Source organism: Mustela nivalis, assembly GCF_964662115.1.
Source record: "Mustela nivalis genome assembly, chromosome: 16".
Taxonomy (NCBI): domain Eukaryota; kingdom Metazoa; phylum Chordata; class Mammalia; order Carnivora; family Mustelidae; genus Mustela; species Mustela nivalis.
The window spans coordinates 66,750,660-66,768,073 of record NC_139035.1 but is presented as its reverse complement, the minus strand read 5'-3'; the positions used below and the strand labels follow the sequence as shown (position 1 = coordinate 66,768,073).

At 64.2% G+C, this 17,414-nt stretch overlaps 1 protein-coding gene across 1 annotated transcript; it reads right to left on the bottom strand.

Annotated features, from left to right (window-relative positions):
- Positions 1 to 12,931: 12,931 nt before the first annotated feature.
- CRABP2 (cellular retinoic acid binding protein 2) lies at positions 12,932 to 17,414 on the bottom strand. The gene is made up of 4 exons (XM_082702591.1): positions 17,138 to 17,414; positions 14,090 to 14,268; positions 13,836 to 13,952; positions 12,932 to 13,412 (listed from the first exon to the last, which is right to left on the bottom strand). Exons 1-4 carry the CDS (start codon positions 17,205 to 17,207, stop codon positions 13,362 to 13,364), a joined length of 417 nt encoding a protein of 138 aa, XP_082558717.1. The 5' UTR covers positions 17,208 to 17,414; the 3' UTR covers positions 12,932 to 13,361.

Below are 17,414 nucleotides of genomic sequence, written 5' to 3'. Positions count from 1 at the left end.
CGACTGAGCGTCGGGAGTGAGAACGAGGCTATTCATACTCCCGCCAGCCTGGCGGGAAAAGGGGCGGGACCCGGGCCTTAACCCCTGGAGTTCAGGAAGCGGGTCCGGCCCGCGTCCGTGCGCCGCGCTGTGCGGGAGCTGGAGCGAGCACGACGCCTGCCCGGGGAACCCGATCCCACGAGAGGCTGCGTGCGGGGGAGGCCGTGCCCAGAGCTGGGCCTGTGGAGGGGGCCGGGGACCGACGCCTAGGGGGGGCGGGCGGGCATGGCGGGGGTTGGGGGTCGGCAGCGGGGCGGGGCCCAGTTCCTCAGCACCCGCAGCAGAGGTACCGCTTACGAAGTCCTCGGACTCGGTTTCTTCATCCACAAAACGGGAGCAATGATGGGCCTCTCACGGGACGTCGGTTCGTCTCGCCCTGGAGAAGGCGGCATCGCAGAGAGGACGGGGGTGGGGGGACCCCGCGTGGAGAGAGAGTGCAAGGACGTTCTGTCCGGAGGTGCGGCGTGTGCACAGACGCCGGGCCGCGGGGAGATGCGCGGGGCGGGGCGCGCCCACCGCTCCGCTCGGTGCTTCCCGCCGCTCTTCCCTGTGGCCTGAGGCTCACAAACCCACTGTTCGGGGAGGGCAAGGCTCCCCCAGGTCCCAGGGAAGGGGGCCCCCTCCCGCCCTCGGTGTCACGAGGCGTTTAGTGGGCAGAGGGCGCCCCCCGGTGGTGAGCGGCGAGGCCGCGAGGAGGAAGAAGGGGCCCTCCTGGTCGCGGCCGGTCCCTTTCCTGGTCCTTGTAAGGGGCAGGATCGTGTTCCCACGTCTTACCGGCGCGCTCAGACGGAATCCGCAAAACACACCTTTGAGGATTCTGCATCCTGGAAGCTGAGAGATCACTGGCGTGGGAGCCGCGGGGCGGGCCCTCTGGAGGAGGCCACCCTCTGCCCGGTGGAGGGGCCGGTAAGGTGCGGAGAGCACAGAGGAAAGGGCAGCAGCGTCCAAAGGGGCCGCAGGGGACCCGGGGAGGCAATTTCTGTTCACATAAATCCAGATTAATCTAGGAAGTGTTAACCACGCCCCTGCCGTGTGTCAGTCCTCGCCCCAGCCCAGGACAGTGACATTATGACAGAACCTAGCCAAAGTGTCCGCGGAGAGCTGGGGCAGCTGGAGCACGGGCAGGGTTTCCGGGTTGGGGGGCGGGGGTAGAACAGGGTCAGTGACCAGACGGCGGTCTCACCAATACCCCACCCCTGTCCCCAGGCCAGCTGGGCTTTGGAATTCACTCAAATCGTGGACTAAAGGCCTAGGAGGGGCTGGTGGGAGCAGACCCAAGGCTGAGGCTTCTCCACCCTCACATTAGCCCAAAGTCTGCTGTGTGGCCTGGGCTCGGGGCTCCCAAGGCCTGTGTCTGGGAGAGAGCAGCCCATCTGACTTTTGCACTTTCTGGCTAAAGGACCTTGGGCAGATCACATCACATCTCTATGTGACCCTCTGTGTACTGTTTGGTAAAGGAGGTTAATACCCATTCCCATAAGCTTGTTGTGAAGATCAAAGCAGACCACATGTGGGGGGACGTCTTCAAAGACCATCCCCAGGAAAGCCATCACCCGGATCCAACTCTCTCATGAACCCTGGGGCTGCGTTTGGGGATCGTGGAGAGAGGGAACGCTCAACATCCTGAAGAGGAGTGTGGCACCGAGTTTCCGAGTTTCCGAAGGCAACCACAGCCTGGCGGAGCTGCGGAAATGCTCAGCCGACCGCCAACAGGTAAGTGACACTTGAAGCGATGACATGTTCAGGGGAAGAAGGCCCTCCGTCGGGGCCAGTGGGCACTCAGGGGGCGTGTGGAGGGCCACATGGCCTCCTCTCCCCTGCCCTGGGGTTGTACTGGATTCCCAGGACTTTTGTGAGGCTTTCGGCTGCACTTTTGTCCCTGGGCCCAGGCCACACGGACCACATGACACTCCAGTGGGCAGACACAGAGTTCAGCGGCCGTCCCCAGAGCCTGATGGCCGCGGACGTTTGCTGAAGAGCCGGAGGAGAGCGCAGACCTCATTTGTCTGATCTACGGCTCGTGCAGGAGTCGAGACAGTTTGACCAAATAGGAAAAAATGAACCCAGGGACGTTTAATGGGGATAAATGTAAAAATCTGCTTTTGGTTTCAAAGTCAGCAGGCGTAAGAAGGGACCAGTGAAGAGGAGAGCTTCTCCGCTGAAGACAGACCGAGGGTCTTAGCGGACCACAGCTTGTCGTGAACCAGTGCTGGGAAATGGCTGCCCAGCCCAGTGAGCGGTTAATGGACACGGGGTGTCCAGACCAGAGGTGAGAGCCCTGTTGCCCTCAGTACGTGGAGGATAGTTCTGGACGCTGTTTTCAGAGGGCCTTTGAGGGGTTGGAATTGATCCCAGAGGAAGAAGTCTGGGCAGCAAGAGAACCTGGAATGATGTTCGATGGAGGATTTCTCCATCTGCTCCTGTCCCAGTGAAGCTCCAGAGCTAGAACTGGGAGCCTCTGAGCCCCACACCGCCCCGGAGGAGCGTCCCAGAGCCGCTGGGAAGGTCTCTGCGCCCCATCCACGTGGGCTGGGGTGCTGCTCCGGAAGGCAGGCTGCGGCTTCTCCCTCCTCGGCTCAGAGAAGTGTGATGCCCTCCACGGCGAGAGGATGCGGGCTCCCGAGGGGACCAGTCTTCACAGGGGGGCTGCCTGAAGGGCACGCTGGGGTCCTGGGCAGGAGCGCGCTCATCTCCCTCTGGGCCTGGCCGAGTTACGGAAACAGACTCTGGATGGGCACGGCGGGGACAGAGGGTGCCCCGGGGAGGGACAGGTGACGTGTGCTGTGCTAAGAAGGTGCCGTGAAAGGAGCTGCCGTGGGGCCGTAAGCCCTCCCGGGGGGGGGCATCCACGCCTGAGGGGGGCTGACTACAACACTGGCTAAGCGGCACTCAGCCCCGTTTCCCCCTCCCCCGGAGAAGCTGCCAGAGGTCCTGAAGGGACGGCAGAGGGAGATAGCGGCCCTCCCTTTGCCTCCCTGTCCCCCTCCTTCCAGCCAGCCAGCTGGGCCTGGCGTGGGGGCCCGTCCTCCGCAGCAGGGCAGGGGGCCTTCCCCGCCTCCATCCTGGCCAGGCGGCGGCCGCACAGACAGCAGGTAAAGAGCACTGCGCAGGGCCCTACCCCTCTAGGCCACTTGGAGGCGTCAGTGCGCCGCTCTGGGTCTTGGTTTTCTCGTGAATGTACTGGAACAGCAATCCGGAGCCCCCTCTCGAATGCGGGGGGGGCACCGCGTGCTCTGAATAAATTTCGAGAACCCCTGTGGGCACCCGTCCCGGAGCTTCTGGGCGTATTGGACACAGGGGGCCACGCCACACCGTGGGACCCACAGACAGGCGGGCAGAGCAGGGTGCTGTGGGGTTAAAGTGGGGCCTCTGCCCTCAAGACAGCAGGGAGCCACGGAAGGGTTTTAACCTCAGTCACGGGGTAACCTGCTCAGACTTGTGTCTTAGGAAGGTCACTGCGGAGGACTGAGGTGGGGCGGACGGGGGGACGGGGGGACGGGGGGACGGGGGGGACCATGAGCATGGACGGGCCGCTCCCGGAGAGAAGGTACAGAAACAAGACGTGCTGTCCCCTCCCGTCTGTGGGCACTCCGGGCCAGGGGTCCGGTGAGCACCCCACAGAGAGGCAGCCTTCGGGCTCCCGGCTCCCCGCGGCCGGTCTGCCGCCTGTAGCGGGGTGTGGCGCCAGGGGCCGCTGTTGCCGCAAGAAGCCTCCGTCCGCCCCCCAGAACCGAATGTCTGAAAACTAAGATTTAGGGAGTGAGGCAGGTACTAGCGTTGTGCTGGTGCCTGGTTTCCACGGGAGGAGACGTCTCCGAGAGGGTGACCGTCCAGGACCACACGGTCAGAATCTGGACTGTGCGTCCCGCTCTCTGGGGATGAAGCCGCTGGGGTCACCGCACACGTCAGAGAGAGGGACGCACAGTCTAGTCTCTGCTGTCCCTCATGCTTCTCCTGTCATCTGGCTCGGGGCCACCGTAGGGCACATGGAGCCAGGAGGTGACCGACTTGGGACACAAGCCGCTCTGGCCTGGTTAGAGTTGAGTCTCCCTCCCCCTCCACCCCCGGCCCGCCCAGCTTCGGGAGAAGTGGACAGGGAAGGACAGGGGAGCTGCTGGGGGCGCTGGAGCTGGGATCGGGGACGCGGGCCGGGCCACCAAGGCCTCCCCACACAGAGCCCCTGACGGGTGTTTGCTGCCTCACGGACCATAGCCGGGGCTGAGTTTGGGCTGGGGCACCGCCCTGATGGAGGGCACAGACACCCCCTTCACCTCATGCCTGGAGCAGTGGGGCAAGGCTGCGGGGGAGGCTGTGCAGACCCCCGGCTCTCGAGGCACACCCGAGTGGGAGTCCTCCGGAGACCCCCTAAACTCCCCGAGTCCCAGCTTCTCATCTGAGGCGGGATGGTGAGACCTCCGGGCCTGAGCCCAGACGGTTCGCTTTGGCCTGCCCGATCCTTCCGGGGAGCTCACGGATGAGAGCGCCAGGATGGGGGTGGGGGGACGTGGGTCCTGGCGCCCAGCGCCACCCGAGCACCCAAGCCCAGGCCTCCTGGCCTGCGAGGCCGTCTGGGAGGGGATCGCACACCTTCACGGGACCAAACGCGGCTCTCCGAAGCAGGCGTGCGTGTCCTGTCCCCACCAGCGGGCCTCAAGCAGGTCCCGTGGCTCCACACCCTCCAGGCGCTGGTGTTTGGCTATTCCGGGCTGCGCGCTGTGTGCTGTGCTCATTGGATCCGACCGTGGGGATCACCGCCGCGCGGCTGAAGCCCACGAGCGAAGGAAGAGCCGGGACAGAACCTGCACAGTCGCATCCCGGCAGAACAGCGCGTCCCGCGGACACGGGCGCACACGCAGCATCTCCGGAAAGCAAACGGATGCTGGAACTGAAGGAGAGGATGGCGGGCCCTCTGGGGAGCAGGACAGAGACGCAGGGCGTGGAGGGGAAGGCCATGTGCGTAACAGAATTCTTTTTTTTTTTAAGATTTTATTTATTTATTTCACAGAGAGAGATCACAGGTAGGCAGAGAGGCAGGCAGAGAGAGAGGAGGAAGCAGGCTCCCTGCTGAGCAGAGAGCCCGATGCGAGGCTTGACCCTGAGACCATGACCTGAGCCAAAGGCAGAGGCTTTAACCCACTGAGCCCCCCAGGCGCCCCTGTAACAGAATTCTTGATGGACAGAGCGCATGGAGTATTTGAAAGTAAATACAGAGGATGGGGTCATCCTGGGCATCTGGGAGCTCTTGGGTAAAAGGGCCCAGACTTTTCTTCTGTGGGTCCAAGAAAGGCCTGCGAGGCAGAAGCTGTGGGGCCAGAGGTCAGCCCGGACAGGGCGGCCATCACCTGCTTCGGGACTGCAGCGGCTGTCACCAAGGGAGAGAGTGCCCTCTTGCTGGTGTGTGACCCACCACACGCTGGCTCATTCGCTGGGGTCTGTCCTAAGGACCCTGGGGGCTTCCTCAGGCCGGAGACTCCTGCAGTCCGGGAATGAACAGCCGCTGTCCTGATCCCAGGCTCCGTCTTCTGCCCTCCGTGGAGAGGCTGCGGTTCCTGCCCAGAATGTTCTTTGGACCAAAGCAAGAGGCCTAGAAGTTAGTTGCAGGCAGAACTTGCTTGCGCTGTGGGACCAGACAGGAGCGGAGTGGGGTGAGAGAGGGGCAGCGGGGTGGGCGCCTCCACCAGCTCCCATCCCAGCCCCCGCCCCTGGCCCAACCTGCAGGAGCAGCTCCTGTCCAACACCTCCTCCCCGGGGCTCTGGGAAGCCTGCCCCGGCCCAAACTCCATAGGTGAGGGGGAGGAGTCAGGACAGCTCTCCCCTCATCTATGGGGTTTGGGGCCACACTGTCTCCCTGCTGGGAGTCCGGGGCCAGGCGGACCTACCAGGAGGGCGTGTGAGGGGAAGACCTTAGAGGAGAGCCTGGTCTGAGGAACCTGGGTGAGGAGGGACTCATGGTCGGGGCAGCTGGGGGGGAGGGGGAGGTATATTTATCTCGTGAGCTGGTGGCAGTAAAAATAACCAGGGGGCCCAAGTAACCCAAGCTTCCCGGCCGCTGCGTCTGTGGGGCAGCGTGAGGAGGAAGCAGAGCCTGGGACCTGCCGTCCTGCTCCCACCCCGCCCCCAGCCCGGGCACGCTGCGGGGCAGGCAGGCGGGTGCCCAGGAGCCACGGCCACCAGAGGGCAGGGAGGGAAGGAGTGGGGGAGCCGGGAACCGGGCAGAACAATGCTGGCTCCCAGCCAGGAGCTCCAGTGGGGGCTGAGGGGGGGGGGTGGAGAGCAAGGGAAGAAAGGTGAGGGAAGTGGCCGCAGCGTCCCCACCCAGCTGCGCCCACGCACTTGCCTGCCTGGTCCCCGAAGCCACCTGTGAGCGGAGCGTGTCCTCCGGGTCCGTCTGTGAGCTGCTGACCCGGCAGCACCGCAGCACGAGGCACTTAAGTCAGCCCTGAGGAAGGACTTCCCTGGGGAGAGCACAGAGGGCAGGTGGGAGCCAGAGAGGGCTGGGGAGGGTGACTCTCTCCTGGGCATCCTCTGGGGAGTCCCCCGGCGCCGCAGGGCTCGGCTGTGGCCCGCGCTCTTGTCCCGAGGCAGGTGGCCGGAGGGACCGCCTCACCTTTCTGCCTGGGCATTTCCACATTCCCCGACTGGTTTCTGCGTCAGGAGCTGTGATGACAGAAGAGACAATCCCAGGAAAGCTTGTGTGAAAAGTTGAGCCTCTGCAGGGCGGGGAGGAGAGGCCGCAGGGGCAGGGGAGGGCCGTCCTCCTCCTCCAACCCTGTCCCGCACCGAGAGCTCCGAGGCCCCCCCTGGCTCCGGAGCCGAGGGGTCCTGTGGAAGGACAGGGTGGGCGCCTGGCAGGGGTCAAGACTACTTCCTCAGTGGCCGGGGGTTTATCCCCACCCAGGGTCTGCACAGAGCTGAGCTCCGAACATGTTTGCCAGGGCATAAACGCTGCCCGTCCGCAAACGGCCTGGCCTGGCCCCTGGGAACCATGATACCACATTCCCTGTGTGTCACCCAGGTAGGCCTCCTGGTGCTCGGACGCATCCCTGGGAGGGCCCACACGGGTGGGGGCTGGGTGTCCGGCTCCCGGGCCGGGCCAGGCCAGGGGACCATGGCCCTCCCTCCCCAGGCTGCTCTAGGCCGAGCCCGCGATATCCTTGCCTTTAGGCTCCTGCTGAAACCTTAGCTTATAATCCCCCACCTGAGACTGAAGGGCCCCGGCACCTGTCGGGCCCTCATAATCTGGGGCCCAGAAAGAGAGAAGAGGGGCCCAAGGAGGGGCATCTGCTTGCCCCACGGCGGGGGGAGAGACGGAAAACAGACTGCGGAGACTGGAGCGGCCTCTCCACCCTGAGAAACCCACTCCCCTCGCTGGAGCGCAGGAGGGTGCGGAGGGGCCCAGCTCACGCAACCGGGGACCCAGCTCGTTGGTACTGGACCCCAGCGGCCTGTTTTGTGGGACCAGGGATTTCCCTGCTGCCTGAGCAACCCCTCAAGCAGGACACACCCCTTTCTGGTCCTCAGTTTCCTCTGACAAAGAAGAGGCAGGATCCCTGAGGACGCTTCCTTCTGGGACTCTGCGCTCAGCTTCTAGAATTCCCAGCTTCTAAGATTGCACCTCGGGCTGCGGAAGGGAGGGCTGGTTGCTGAGGACAGAGCAGCTGTCTGCTGGGGCCTGAGTCACCGGCTTGAGTCCCAGCCTGGCTCCGCACACCTGCTCCGCTCCAGGGGTGGGGGTGGGGGCTCAGGCCTGAGTCCCATCTCCTCCCGAGGCGCCCGGGTCTCCGAATGGCCTTCCTCCCTGCCCCCTATCTCCCATGCCCCCTGCAAGCCGCCAGCTTCCTGGGGGCAGCCGGGAGAGGCTGGCCAAGCCCATGGAGGGTGAGGTGGAGGCAGAGGTGCTGGGAGTGGTCTGAGGTTTCTGGGGCGCTGGGCAGGGGCAGAGAAAAGGCAGACATTTGGGGAGGTGGCGGGAGAATGGAGGAGATGGCCTCTGAAAGTCCCTGGGGGGGGGGTGAGGAGGGGACCGGAATGTCCTGGGACTTGAGTGATGGTTCAGGAGGAGACCGTGGCCTGGGGTTAAGTGGGGTCAAGCCTGTCTCACCCTGCCCCCTTACAGGCCTGTGACTGGGCCTCCGGCTGACCCTGCGGTGGGGAGCCATTGTCAGGGCCCTGCGGGGGCTGGAGGGAAAAGGGGCAGCGGGGAGGGGCGGCAGGACAGGGACCCAGCCTCCAGGACACCCGAGGGAGAAGGCAAGCCAGGCCCCCTGCCCCACCCAAGGCTGCTGGGAGGGGAAGGAGGCTGGGAAGGTCGAGCCGGTGGGGGGGGCGAGGCGGGGCGAGGCGGGCAGCCGCCAGGAGCCGGGAGACCCTGGGGGGAGGGTGCCGTCCGCCTGCCAGGTTCCCGCCGTGGCCTGGGAAGCACCCAGCCCAGAGATCCTTATCCAGCCCAGGCACAGAACTGGTTTCTCGACTGGCAGCGCCAAGGCGGACGGGGACAGGAAGAAGCCAAGAGGTCAGGAGGGCAGCAGGCCTACAGGAGCAGGGGGGGCCCCCGGGGGGGACCCCTGGCACCCGCTGGCACCACAGTCTCAGCCAGCTCTGGGGGGGCCTCCCCAGCGTGGGCGCAGACCCTGCGTGTTGCACCGATGCACTCCCGCACACACCGGAGCCCCCCCAGGGCCCCACTGTCCGGCCTGCCCCCCATCCTTCTCAGGTGCGGCTGGCCCAGCCAGGGGAAATGCCTGGTTGGACCCGCTCCTCCCAGCCTCTCCTACCCCCCCACAACACTCCAAGGCTCCTGAGGTCACGGGGGGGGGGGGGGGGGGGCAGGGGAGCCAACAGGCCTGGGGGGGGCCCGGGGGCGCTCCTCAGAGCCCGCTCCCTTTCATCCCCCGCCACAAAGGGCCTGGACGCCCCAGTTCCATCCATCTTGTGCCTGTGGCAGCCCTTTGTCGGGACCGCAGGTCAGAGGGCCTGACCAGCGCGCCCCCTCCTCTGACTCCCACCCCTGGGGCCCTCAGTACCCTCCCCTGCTGGATTCCCCCTCCTGCCTGACCCCTGCGTCCCCTCTGCCAGGCTCCTCCCCGCCTCTCCCTCTCCTCAGCACCCTGGGGGTTTCGGAGGCTTGGCTCTTCTTGCGCACATGGGCGGGGAGGCTGCCTTTGGGATCTGGGGGCCTCTGTGCCACCCAGGGCCCTGGCTCCCACGGGCTTTGTCCTCTTCTGTCTGGCTGGGCCCCGAATCTTCTGGTTTGGACGTCGCTAGGTCCGTGTCAGCCCTACGCTCCTGCCTCTTGCAGAGTGTCTGTGCGGACCTCAGTTTCCCTATGATGTCAGATCGCGGTGCGGGCGGTGCCAGGGCGGGTCGGGCCCCTGCTGGGCATGGCAGTCACCCTACCCCAGGGGAGCTTCCCACGAGCTCCCCCCCTTGCCCCTGCCCTCCTGCCTTCTCTGGCTCTCACTCTCCTGCCCTCCCTGCCCTCGGTGGTTCCCAGACAGAGGAGGCTCGGCGGCGGGGCCCTCGGCTGCCCCCTCCATGGTAGAAATCCGAGAAGCCTGTGGAGAGAAGGCTCTACCCACAGACTCTGGGGGACGCAGGCAGGGAACTGGGGCGTCTGTGCCTTTTCTCCTAAAAGCCCGGCTGAGTAATGAAGGCCCAGGTAACGGACGAGGAGGAAGAGAGCCTTCGGGACGGGAGGGGAAAAGCTGGAGGGACTTTCTCACGGGTTGGGCCTGGCTGGGCCAGATGGGTGAGGCGGCCCCTCCCCGATCCCATCTCCTGGGTCCCGGAGGTAACTTCCCCGTCATCTCGGGCTGGAGGGCGGGGAAGTCCAGGAGAAGCCAAGCCAGGGAAGGGCCTGGCCCTCAGGGAGCCCCCGTCTCAGGGGAGACACGCAGCCGTGGCCCTCAGGGAGCCCCCGTCTGATGGGGAAACCCAGCCCCCGCCCTCCGGGAGCCCCTAGTCGGATGGGGGAGACCCTGTCCCCCGCTCCGGGACTTCTTGCGAAACAGACACTCGTCAGCAACTCGACTCTAAAGACAAACTGGTCAGAAAAACAAGTCACAGAGGCCGAGAAGGGTCCAGGAGAAGGGTCCGGGAGAGCTTGCGTGAAGGTCCTCCAGGGAGGGCGCGGGAGTCAAGCTAAGGTGGGCAGGGTGGGCTGGGGAGTCCGCAGCCCGGAGGGGCTTCAGAGCCCCGAGGTCAGGGGCAGGCGCGAGGGGAGGAGGCGATGCCGAGGAGACGGAGCCGGGCCTCAGGCTGCGGAGTCAGGACGCTTCTGAGGTCAAGCAAGACTGGCCTCCAGAAAGCCAGATTGACTTCCCCGTTTCTGAAAACAGCCCCCCCAGAACAGGAAGCAGAGACCCAGCCAGGACACCCCCCTTCTCTCCCGCCTCACTCCTGCCCCATGCCTCCCGGGTCTCCACCATTCCCGACTTTCTCTCCACCCGCCGCCCAGCCCCTCCGGGCCACCTGCTTGCTCTCTCTCCCCTCCCCTCCCCTGCTTCTCTCCATCACCTTCACCGGGCAGCCAGAGGGGACCCCCCAGCACCGCTGTCCCCTTTACATCCTTCCGTGGCTTGTCACTGTTCCTGGAAGCCAATAAGAAAATAGGGACTGTGGCCCTCAGGCCCTTTACGGTCAGCGGACCCCAGCCCCTGAGGGTTCCACTGTCTTACGCTTGTTCCCCTGACCCTGGCCAGCCCCAAACTGTCCTCGGAGGGCTTCGCTTAGAGTACCTTCCCCTCTGCTTCACCCCACTGTCAGGACCCCCTGAGTTCTTTGTTCTCTAAAACACCTGCTCTCCCAACACGGCCACCCGCCCCAGGCGACACCGGCCTCCGTGTCTCCCTCCCTCTGCCCCCTTCCCCTCAAGCCACTGCACAGGGTGCCCTCAGGAACGGATGGGGGCATTGATGGTGTCACCATCTCTTCCCCCGAACAAACTGTGGCCTCCCACAGGCCCCGCAGGGCAAGGGTTTGGTCCCTGGGATGCATTTCCGCCTCCCCGGATCCGGCACGGTGCCAGCTCCCAGGAGACTGTCCGGAGGCCCGAGTCGGCCGGCCGCACCCAGGAGAGGGCCCCCCATCTCCCCCGCCCCACACTCAGAGAAGGGACCGGCTCGCCCGGGGACTCTGGACAGCATCCCCCCACTCCTTGGCCCTGACCCTCCGCCCTCAGCAGCAGCACGCGGCCTCTCCTGGGGCAGGAGCCAGTCGCCCTGACCCCAGGGCACCCCGCTCTCGCAGGGGGGGAGGCTCACCGCCACACGCAGGCTGTGAAGCAGGACGTGGGCTGTCAGCTCTGCTGGCCAGAGAGGCCACTTCCGGCTAGGCGAGAAGCACCGGGCACCCTGGGCGAGGGGGGCACTGCAGGGGAGCGGCCCACGCAGGGAGGGTGAGGGTCCGTGTCCGGAATGGCTGCGGACACCGGTCTACACAGTCATTTGCACAGAGAGGCCACCGCTAAGGTGAGCTTGTTCTGTTCTACTTTTTTTTTCTTACAATTTTCTTTTCTTATTTTATTATTATTTTTTTAAGATTTTGTTTTATTTGACAGAGAAATCACAAGCTGGCGGAGAGGCAGGCAGAGACGGGGTGCGGGGGGTGGGGAAGCAGGCTCCCCACGGAGCAGAGAGCACGATGCGGGGCGCAGAACCCTGAGATCATGACCTGAGTGGAAGGCAGAGGCTTCACCCACGGAGCTCCACAGGCACCTCTGTTTTATTGTTTTGGAACAGGGCTCTGACATAATACAGTTTCTGGTCTGAGGACCCCCCTCCTGCCCCTGGCAGCATTTTGGAAGGAGGCTCCCAGAGGTAGGACCTTCGCTATTGCTAAGTGCTGTGAACCTCCTGAGCCTGATGTTGCTGCTTCGATGCCTTGGCTAAAGGGGGTGCTCTGTGTGCTGCTGGGGGATAGGGGGGCTCGGAGCACTGAAGTCACTGATGTAGGGGAGAGTTCTGTTTGGCAGGGCCAAAGGTGGCCAGCGCACAAGGGAAGTGGACATGAGCGAGACAGGGGGCGGGGGAAGCCAACACCCACCCTGACTGGGTCCTGCCAGCCCCCACCATCACTCCCCAGTACACGAGCCATTAGACTACAGAAGGGAGGCTTGGACCTCAGTAGCTTGTCCGGCATCACAGAGTGAGCCAGCGATAGAACCAGGACGGGACCTCTCCTGATGCTTGTGCTCACTTGGCCCCACAAAGCCAAGCCATGAAGACGGGGAGTGGGCCAGGCAGGCCCATTAGAAGGCGCTATGGTAGGAGACCAGGGGGGCTGGGAGAAGTCCCGGTCGGGGGCCTCTGCTTGCGGAAGGGGGGCAGGCACTGGGGAGATGGCCTTGGAGCTTGGGAAGATGCAGTAGAGCCTTGACCTGAGCGTGGAGGCGTGGGGTGGTGGAGAGCTGGCACAGGGGCGTGTCGGTCTCAAGGCCGAGAGTCGCCTCGCAGATTCAGAGGGCGGGCAGGACCAGAGTCTCATTAGGAGACCCAGTCCGTGGGTGTTGGGGAGCTCATCTGGAACCGTGTGGGAGGCCAAGGCCAGGCCCGGGGTAGCCCACGGACTGGAGTTGGAGGAGAGAAGGAACAATTGGAGGAAAAGTGTGGGAGAAGGTGGGAGTCGGCTCCGCAGGGCCCGGGCGCCTGCTCAGAGGTCCAGGACCAGCCTTGGAAGCCAGCGTCACCGTGCAGGGGGCTGCGGTGTCGGGGGGGACTGGGGTAAGGGAAGGCCCCTCCCTCCCTGGAGCCCAATGCCCCCCTGCTGCGGACACCCTGGCTTCCCACACAGCACTTCAGAGGCATCAGAGGACACTGTCCTTCAGAGGACACTCAGGCAAAGTGACACTCGGGCATCCTCTCTGTCCTCTTCCCAAGGAGCCAGAGACGACCTGTAGTTTTTAAAATGTTTTAATAAAATTAACCAATAAATATTCTACACTGTGTAGGCTACAGGGACAAAGAGTGGGAGCCAGAGGGCCGTCTTTCCCACTGGGGCCCTCGGGTCCCCTCACGGAAACAGAGGCCGTGCTCTGGGCTGCTTCGGGGCTGTTGGCTGGGGAGGGGAGTGATTCTGGAAGGGGGGATCTGGGCTCTTGCTCTCCATCCCTCTTTGTTGGGGGAGGGGAGATGGAGCGGCCCCCCCGAGGCAGAGCCTGGCTGGAGGCATGGCAGCATCCCCAGAAGTGAGGGGGAGTGAGGGGGGTGAGGGGGAGCGAGGGGGTGAGGGGTGAGCTAGCCTAGAAGGAAGGGGGAGGGGCAGGGAGCCTGGGAGCGTGGGTGCATGGGCAGGGGCGCTCCAGCAACTCTTGGACCCATGGCCGCTCACTCTCGGACGTATACCCTGGTGCACACGACATCGTCCGCCGTCATGGTCTGGAAGGACACAAGTCACAAGTCATTGTTAACTCATAGGTCTCGAGGCCTGTGGTCCTGTGGCTTCGGAGACCAAACCTCCTTCTAGATTCAGGACCCACAGGCGGGAGCTGGTCCCCACATGCCCCAGTGTCATAGGAGAGAGCATGGCAACGGAGCCTCAGGGTTCTGTCCTCCACCCTCCTCCCCAGGCCAGGAGGGTCGTCGCCCAGAGAACTGCTGGACCTCCCAGTGCATGTCCTTTGCTCCACGCGGAAGACTGTGTCCTGGTCACAGAGCGGCACTGTGTGGGACAGGGACAGCTTCGTCCGGCCCAGCAGCTACCTGGGGAGACCAGTGCAGTTGGTCTTGAACCCCCTGTGCCCTGGACTGTTCCAGAAAACCCCCGAACGTGGCTCTGGGCCGGCAGGGGACAGGCCTCACCAGGACCAGCTCCCCGTCATTGGTCAGCTCCCTGGTCCAGGAGGTCTTGGGGCCCTCTCCCTTCAGAAGCCTCTGCTCGCAGACCATTTTGTTCTCGCTCTCCCACTTCACCAGGCTCTGCAAGAGAGAGGCCACGTGAGTGGGGCCCACGGCAGCGCAGGAGAAGGGCCTTCACCACGGGGAGCGGAGCCGAGAATCCAGGACAAGACTGGAAAACAGCCAGGCCGTGGACGCCGTGAGCCCCGGGGACCCACCTTACAGGGCCTCCCGTCCACAGTCTGCTCCTCAAACTCTTCTCCGATCTTGAAGTTGATCTCCGTGGTGCGCACTGTGGTGGAAGTTTTGATGTAGAAAGTATCTCCCTCCTGTTTGATCTCCACGGCTGGCTTGGACGCCGCAGCCACGGCGATCTTCCTCAGCATCACATTCACCCCTGCAGGGAGAGGGGGGAGGCTGGCCTTCAGCGGCGCTCCAGGCCCCTGCTTCCCCCCCTCCCCACACGCAGCTCGGCTGAGCTGGCCACACCTCCGAGCCGCAGGCCCGGACCCCGCACTCTCGGTGGTAGCCTCTCCCCGTCGCCCGCATCCGGCAGGCCTCCTTGCCTTGGCCCGATTCACTTCAGTTGGGGCCCTCTGTCCACCCTGCTTGGGACCCTCTGCGGGCGTGGGCCCCATCAGAGTCACTGTGTCTTCACCCAGGGCCAAAGCCAGGCCAGACCCGCCCTGGCCGGGCCTCACCACTCTCATCCTGGAAGTAGGGCCCACTTTCCTTCCTGCCGCGCGCCGCCCCCCCAACGGCTGGGGCTAGCTGGGCCTTCCCTTGCCCCATCCCTGTCCCCCTCGGCAGTGACCAGCTGGGGCGGCTATTCCCCTCTACAGAGTGGCCCCAGCCCGGGGAAGCCAGAGGCTCCACTGGCCCCTGATGTCCCCTGGGCTCAGCCTCCCCTGCGGGCCAGGTGACCCTAGGCAAATGGGTGGCACGCGTGGGACCCAGAAACACAGCTCTGGGCGCAACTTTTCTTAATCCTGCTATTATTTTCACTGGAAAAGGAAACCAAAGAAAAAGCCAGATCTGAGGCTCAGACAAAGTTCCCTGTATCGGACCCTTCCTTGCTAGACCTCCTGGGGGGCTCCTGTGCCCTTCTCCCCACAAGGGACAGACAGGGACCCTGCTCCCCCCGCCCAATATGTTCCCTACTCTAGGATCACCTTGACCTCAGGTGGTTAGGTCTTCTTGTTCAGCCTCTGTGGATTGGGAGCCCCTGCGGCTGTCCTCCATATTCCTCCCCAAACTGGGCCTCATCTCTTTGGTCCCCAGTCATGAGGAAGGGCGGGGGATTCCAGAGAGCAGGAAGACAGGCTCACAGGCAGGTCGTTCTGGCCGGGGCCAGGCCCAAGCACCATCACCCCACTTCACCTGCCCAGTGACCTCCTTCCCCCCTGACCTGGAGCAGAGACCTTCAGGGAAGCCATGGGTGGGGGTGAAGGGGGCAAGCGGGACTCCCTGGCCCTCCTCCTGACGTGAGCTCCGAGACCAACAAAACCTCTTTTCCCTCGGCACTGAAGCAGACCCACTCTGTTCCAGAACGAAGGGAGTGGGAGGGCAGGAGAACGCCCCCAAGAGCCCCCCTTCTGGGCTGTTGACCTCCTGGGTCCCGGGAGAGGTTTTCAGACCCCGGAGCCTTGGCAGAGCAGACACCCCTACACCGCCTCCCCTGCAGTCCACCTGCCACTGTCTAACTCTTGTCTCTCCTGCTACAAGAGCAGCACGTGCACACGTGCCCTGCCTGCCGCAGCGGGCACAAGGGCTATTTCCCAAAGACCTGAGCATTCCTCCTGGGGGCACGGGTGCTCTGTGAGGGCGGAGGAGGAAGGAAGGGCCGAGGTCCCGCAGACCCTGCACTGGGCTCCGAGGAGATGCCATTCCAGCCAGGGCTGTTTGTCTAGTGGGTCTGTTTTCAATCTGCCCCCAGCAGGGCCCGAGGAAGGCACGTGGCTCTGAGAAACCCCGCAGGGAGGACAAACAGGCCAAAGACAGACGGGCTTTGGCTCTTCCTCTCCAGCTGGGCCTGTGGGTGTGCCCGGCCACCTCCTGCTTCATCCCCTGGGGAGAGTGGCCAGAATCCAGAGGAGGGGAGGGAATGATATCTAGGCTTTCTGAAGGGAAAATGTTTTGGCATTTAGCTGCAAAGGCGGAGTGGAAAGACAGACAGGGGTCGAAGAAGTCTTGTGGTTTATGCGCAAGAACTAATGGCAAGGGATGATGGAAACACGGCATCCTAGGCCCTTCCAGGGCCCAGACTCACCCGCACACCCAGCTCTGCACAAGGTGTACCCTACTATCTTGTTCCTACCCTGTTCAGTCCAGAGATCGAGGCCAGGCTTACCCTCAGGCTGCCGGCTCCTGCGGTGGTGGTGGGGGCTTCCCAATTGCTGAGGCCCTTAACTCACTTTCCTCCCTTCCCAGAGCCCCTCCCCCACACACCAGAGGGCACCCAGAGTTGGGAAAGGCAGTTAGAGTGGGTTTAGGGTTCCCCCACCTTTAACCAACACACCCGGCGGGGCTGCAGCAGGTCTGTGGGAAGGGAGGGAGATGAGAACTGGGATTTTTGGAAATGGGAGGTTGGGGTTTCGCACGAAGCCATTTGTTGAAATCTCAGAAAGTGGTAATTATCCAGAGTGCCTGAGGATTCTGGAGCGGCCGCTGTGGGGAAATATTTGTGTCACAGATGGAGAGTGGGGGCACAGTCACACATGGAAGAGTGCCCAAGGGGGAGGGAAGGGGGAACCGTGGGAGCCAGGGTGGGAGCCAGGGTGGCCGAGCACCTGGTGGGTGGAGCCGGGGCACAGGGATAAGGAACCTGCCTCCGGGCCTGGGCTACTGGGTGGGTGGGGGCACAGAGGCTGGCACCGCTCTGAGGGGCTCTGCCGAGTAAGGACCCAGGCCCCCAGCCTGGGGGCGGGTTTGCAGCTTCTGAACTGCCCAGAGCTCCCCGGCCCCACCCCCAGGGATACCGACCTCGTGCTTCTGGTTTCTACTTAATTCACAGGCGGGCCACTGCAGGAGCTGGCACGGGGGTGCGGTGGGGGTCCCCCGCCGGATAAAGGACCTAAACGTCCCGGCCCTGAGCTGCCCCCCGCCCCCCCCACCCAGGGGCGTTCGCCCCTCTTCGGCCCCTTTTCTTGGGGATGCAGACACCCAGCCTCCTGCGCCTCGATCCCCGCCCTCCTTTCTTCCTCGCGCCCACCTCCGAGGACTCCCGCGCCGCCCTCCGCTCCCCGGGAGCTCCAAGACCTCCTTACCCAGCACTTTGAGCAAATCCTCGAAGTTTTCGGATCGGATGATCTTCCAGTTGCCGGAGAAGTCGGGCATGATGGAGGCGCGGGTGGCGGTCCTCTTAGACGCTTTGGTTGGAGCACTGCACGCTGAGTCTTTAGGCAGAAGAGATGTCGCGGTGGCCTCCGCCTGGTCGTGAGACTCAGGACGGGAACGTCGCAGGACAACCCCAGAGCTGGCTCGGGCTCCTGCGCGGGCAGCCTTTATACCCGGAGCCGGCCCGCCCCTGCCCGAGAGAGACGC

Excerpts from the sequence above, each read along its gene's own strand:
- CRABP2 (XM_082702591.1), bottom strand. The coding sequence starts at position 17,207 with ATGCCCGACTTCTCCGGCAACTGGAAGATCATCCGATCCGAAAACTTC. Across the intron at positions 14,269-17,137 it reads GGATTTGCTCAAAGTGCTGG|GGGTGAATGTGATGCTGAGG; the intron begins GTAAGGAGGTCT and ends CTCTCCCTGCAG. Across the intron at positions 13,953-14,089 it reads TGGACGGGAGGCCCTGTAAG|AGCCTGGTGAAGTGGGAGAG; the intron begins GTGGGTCCCCGG and ends TCTCTCTTGCAG.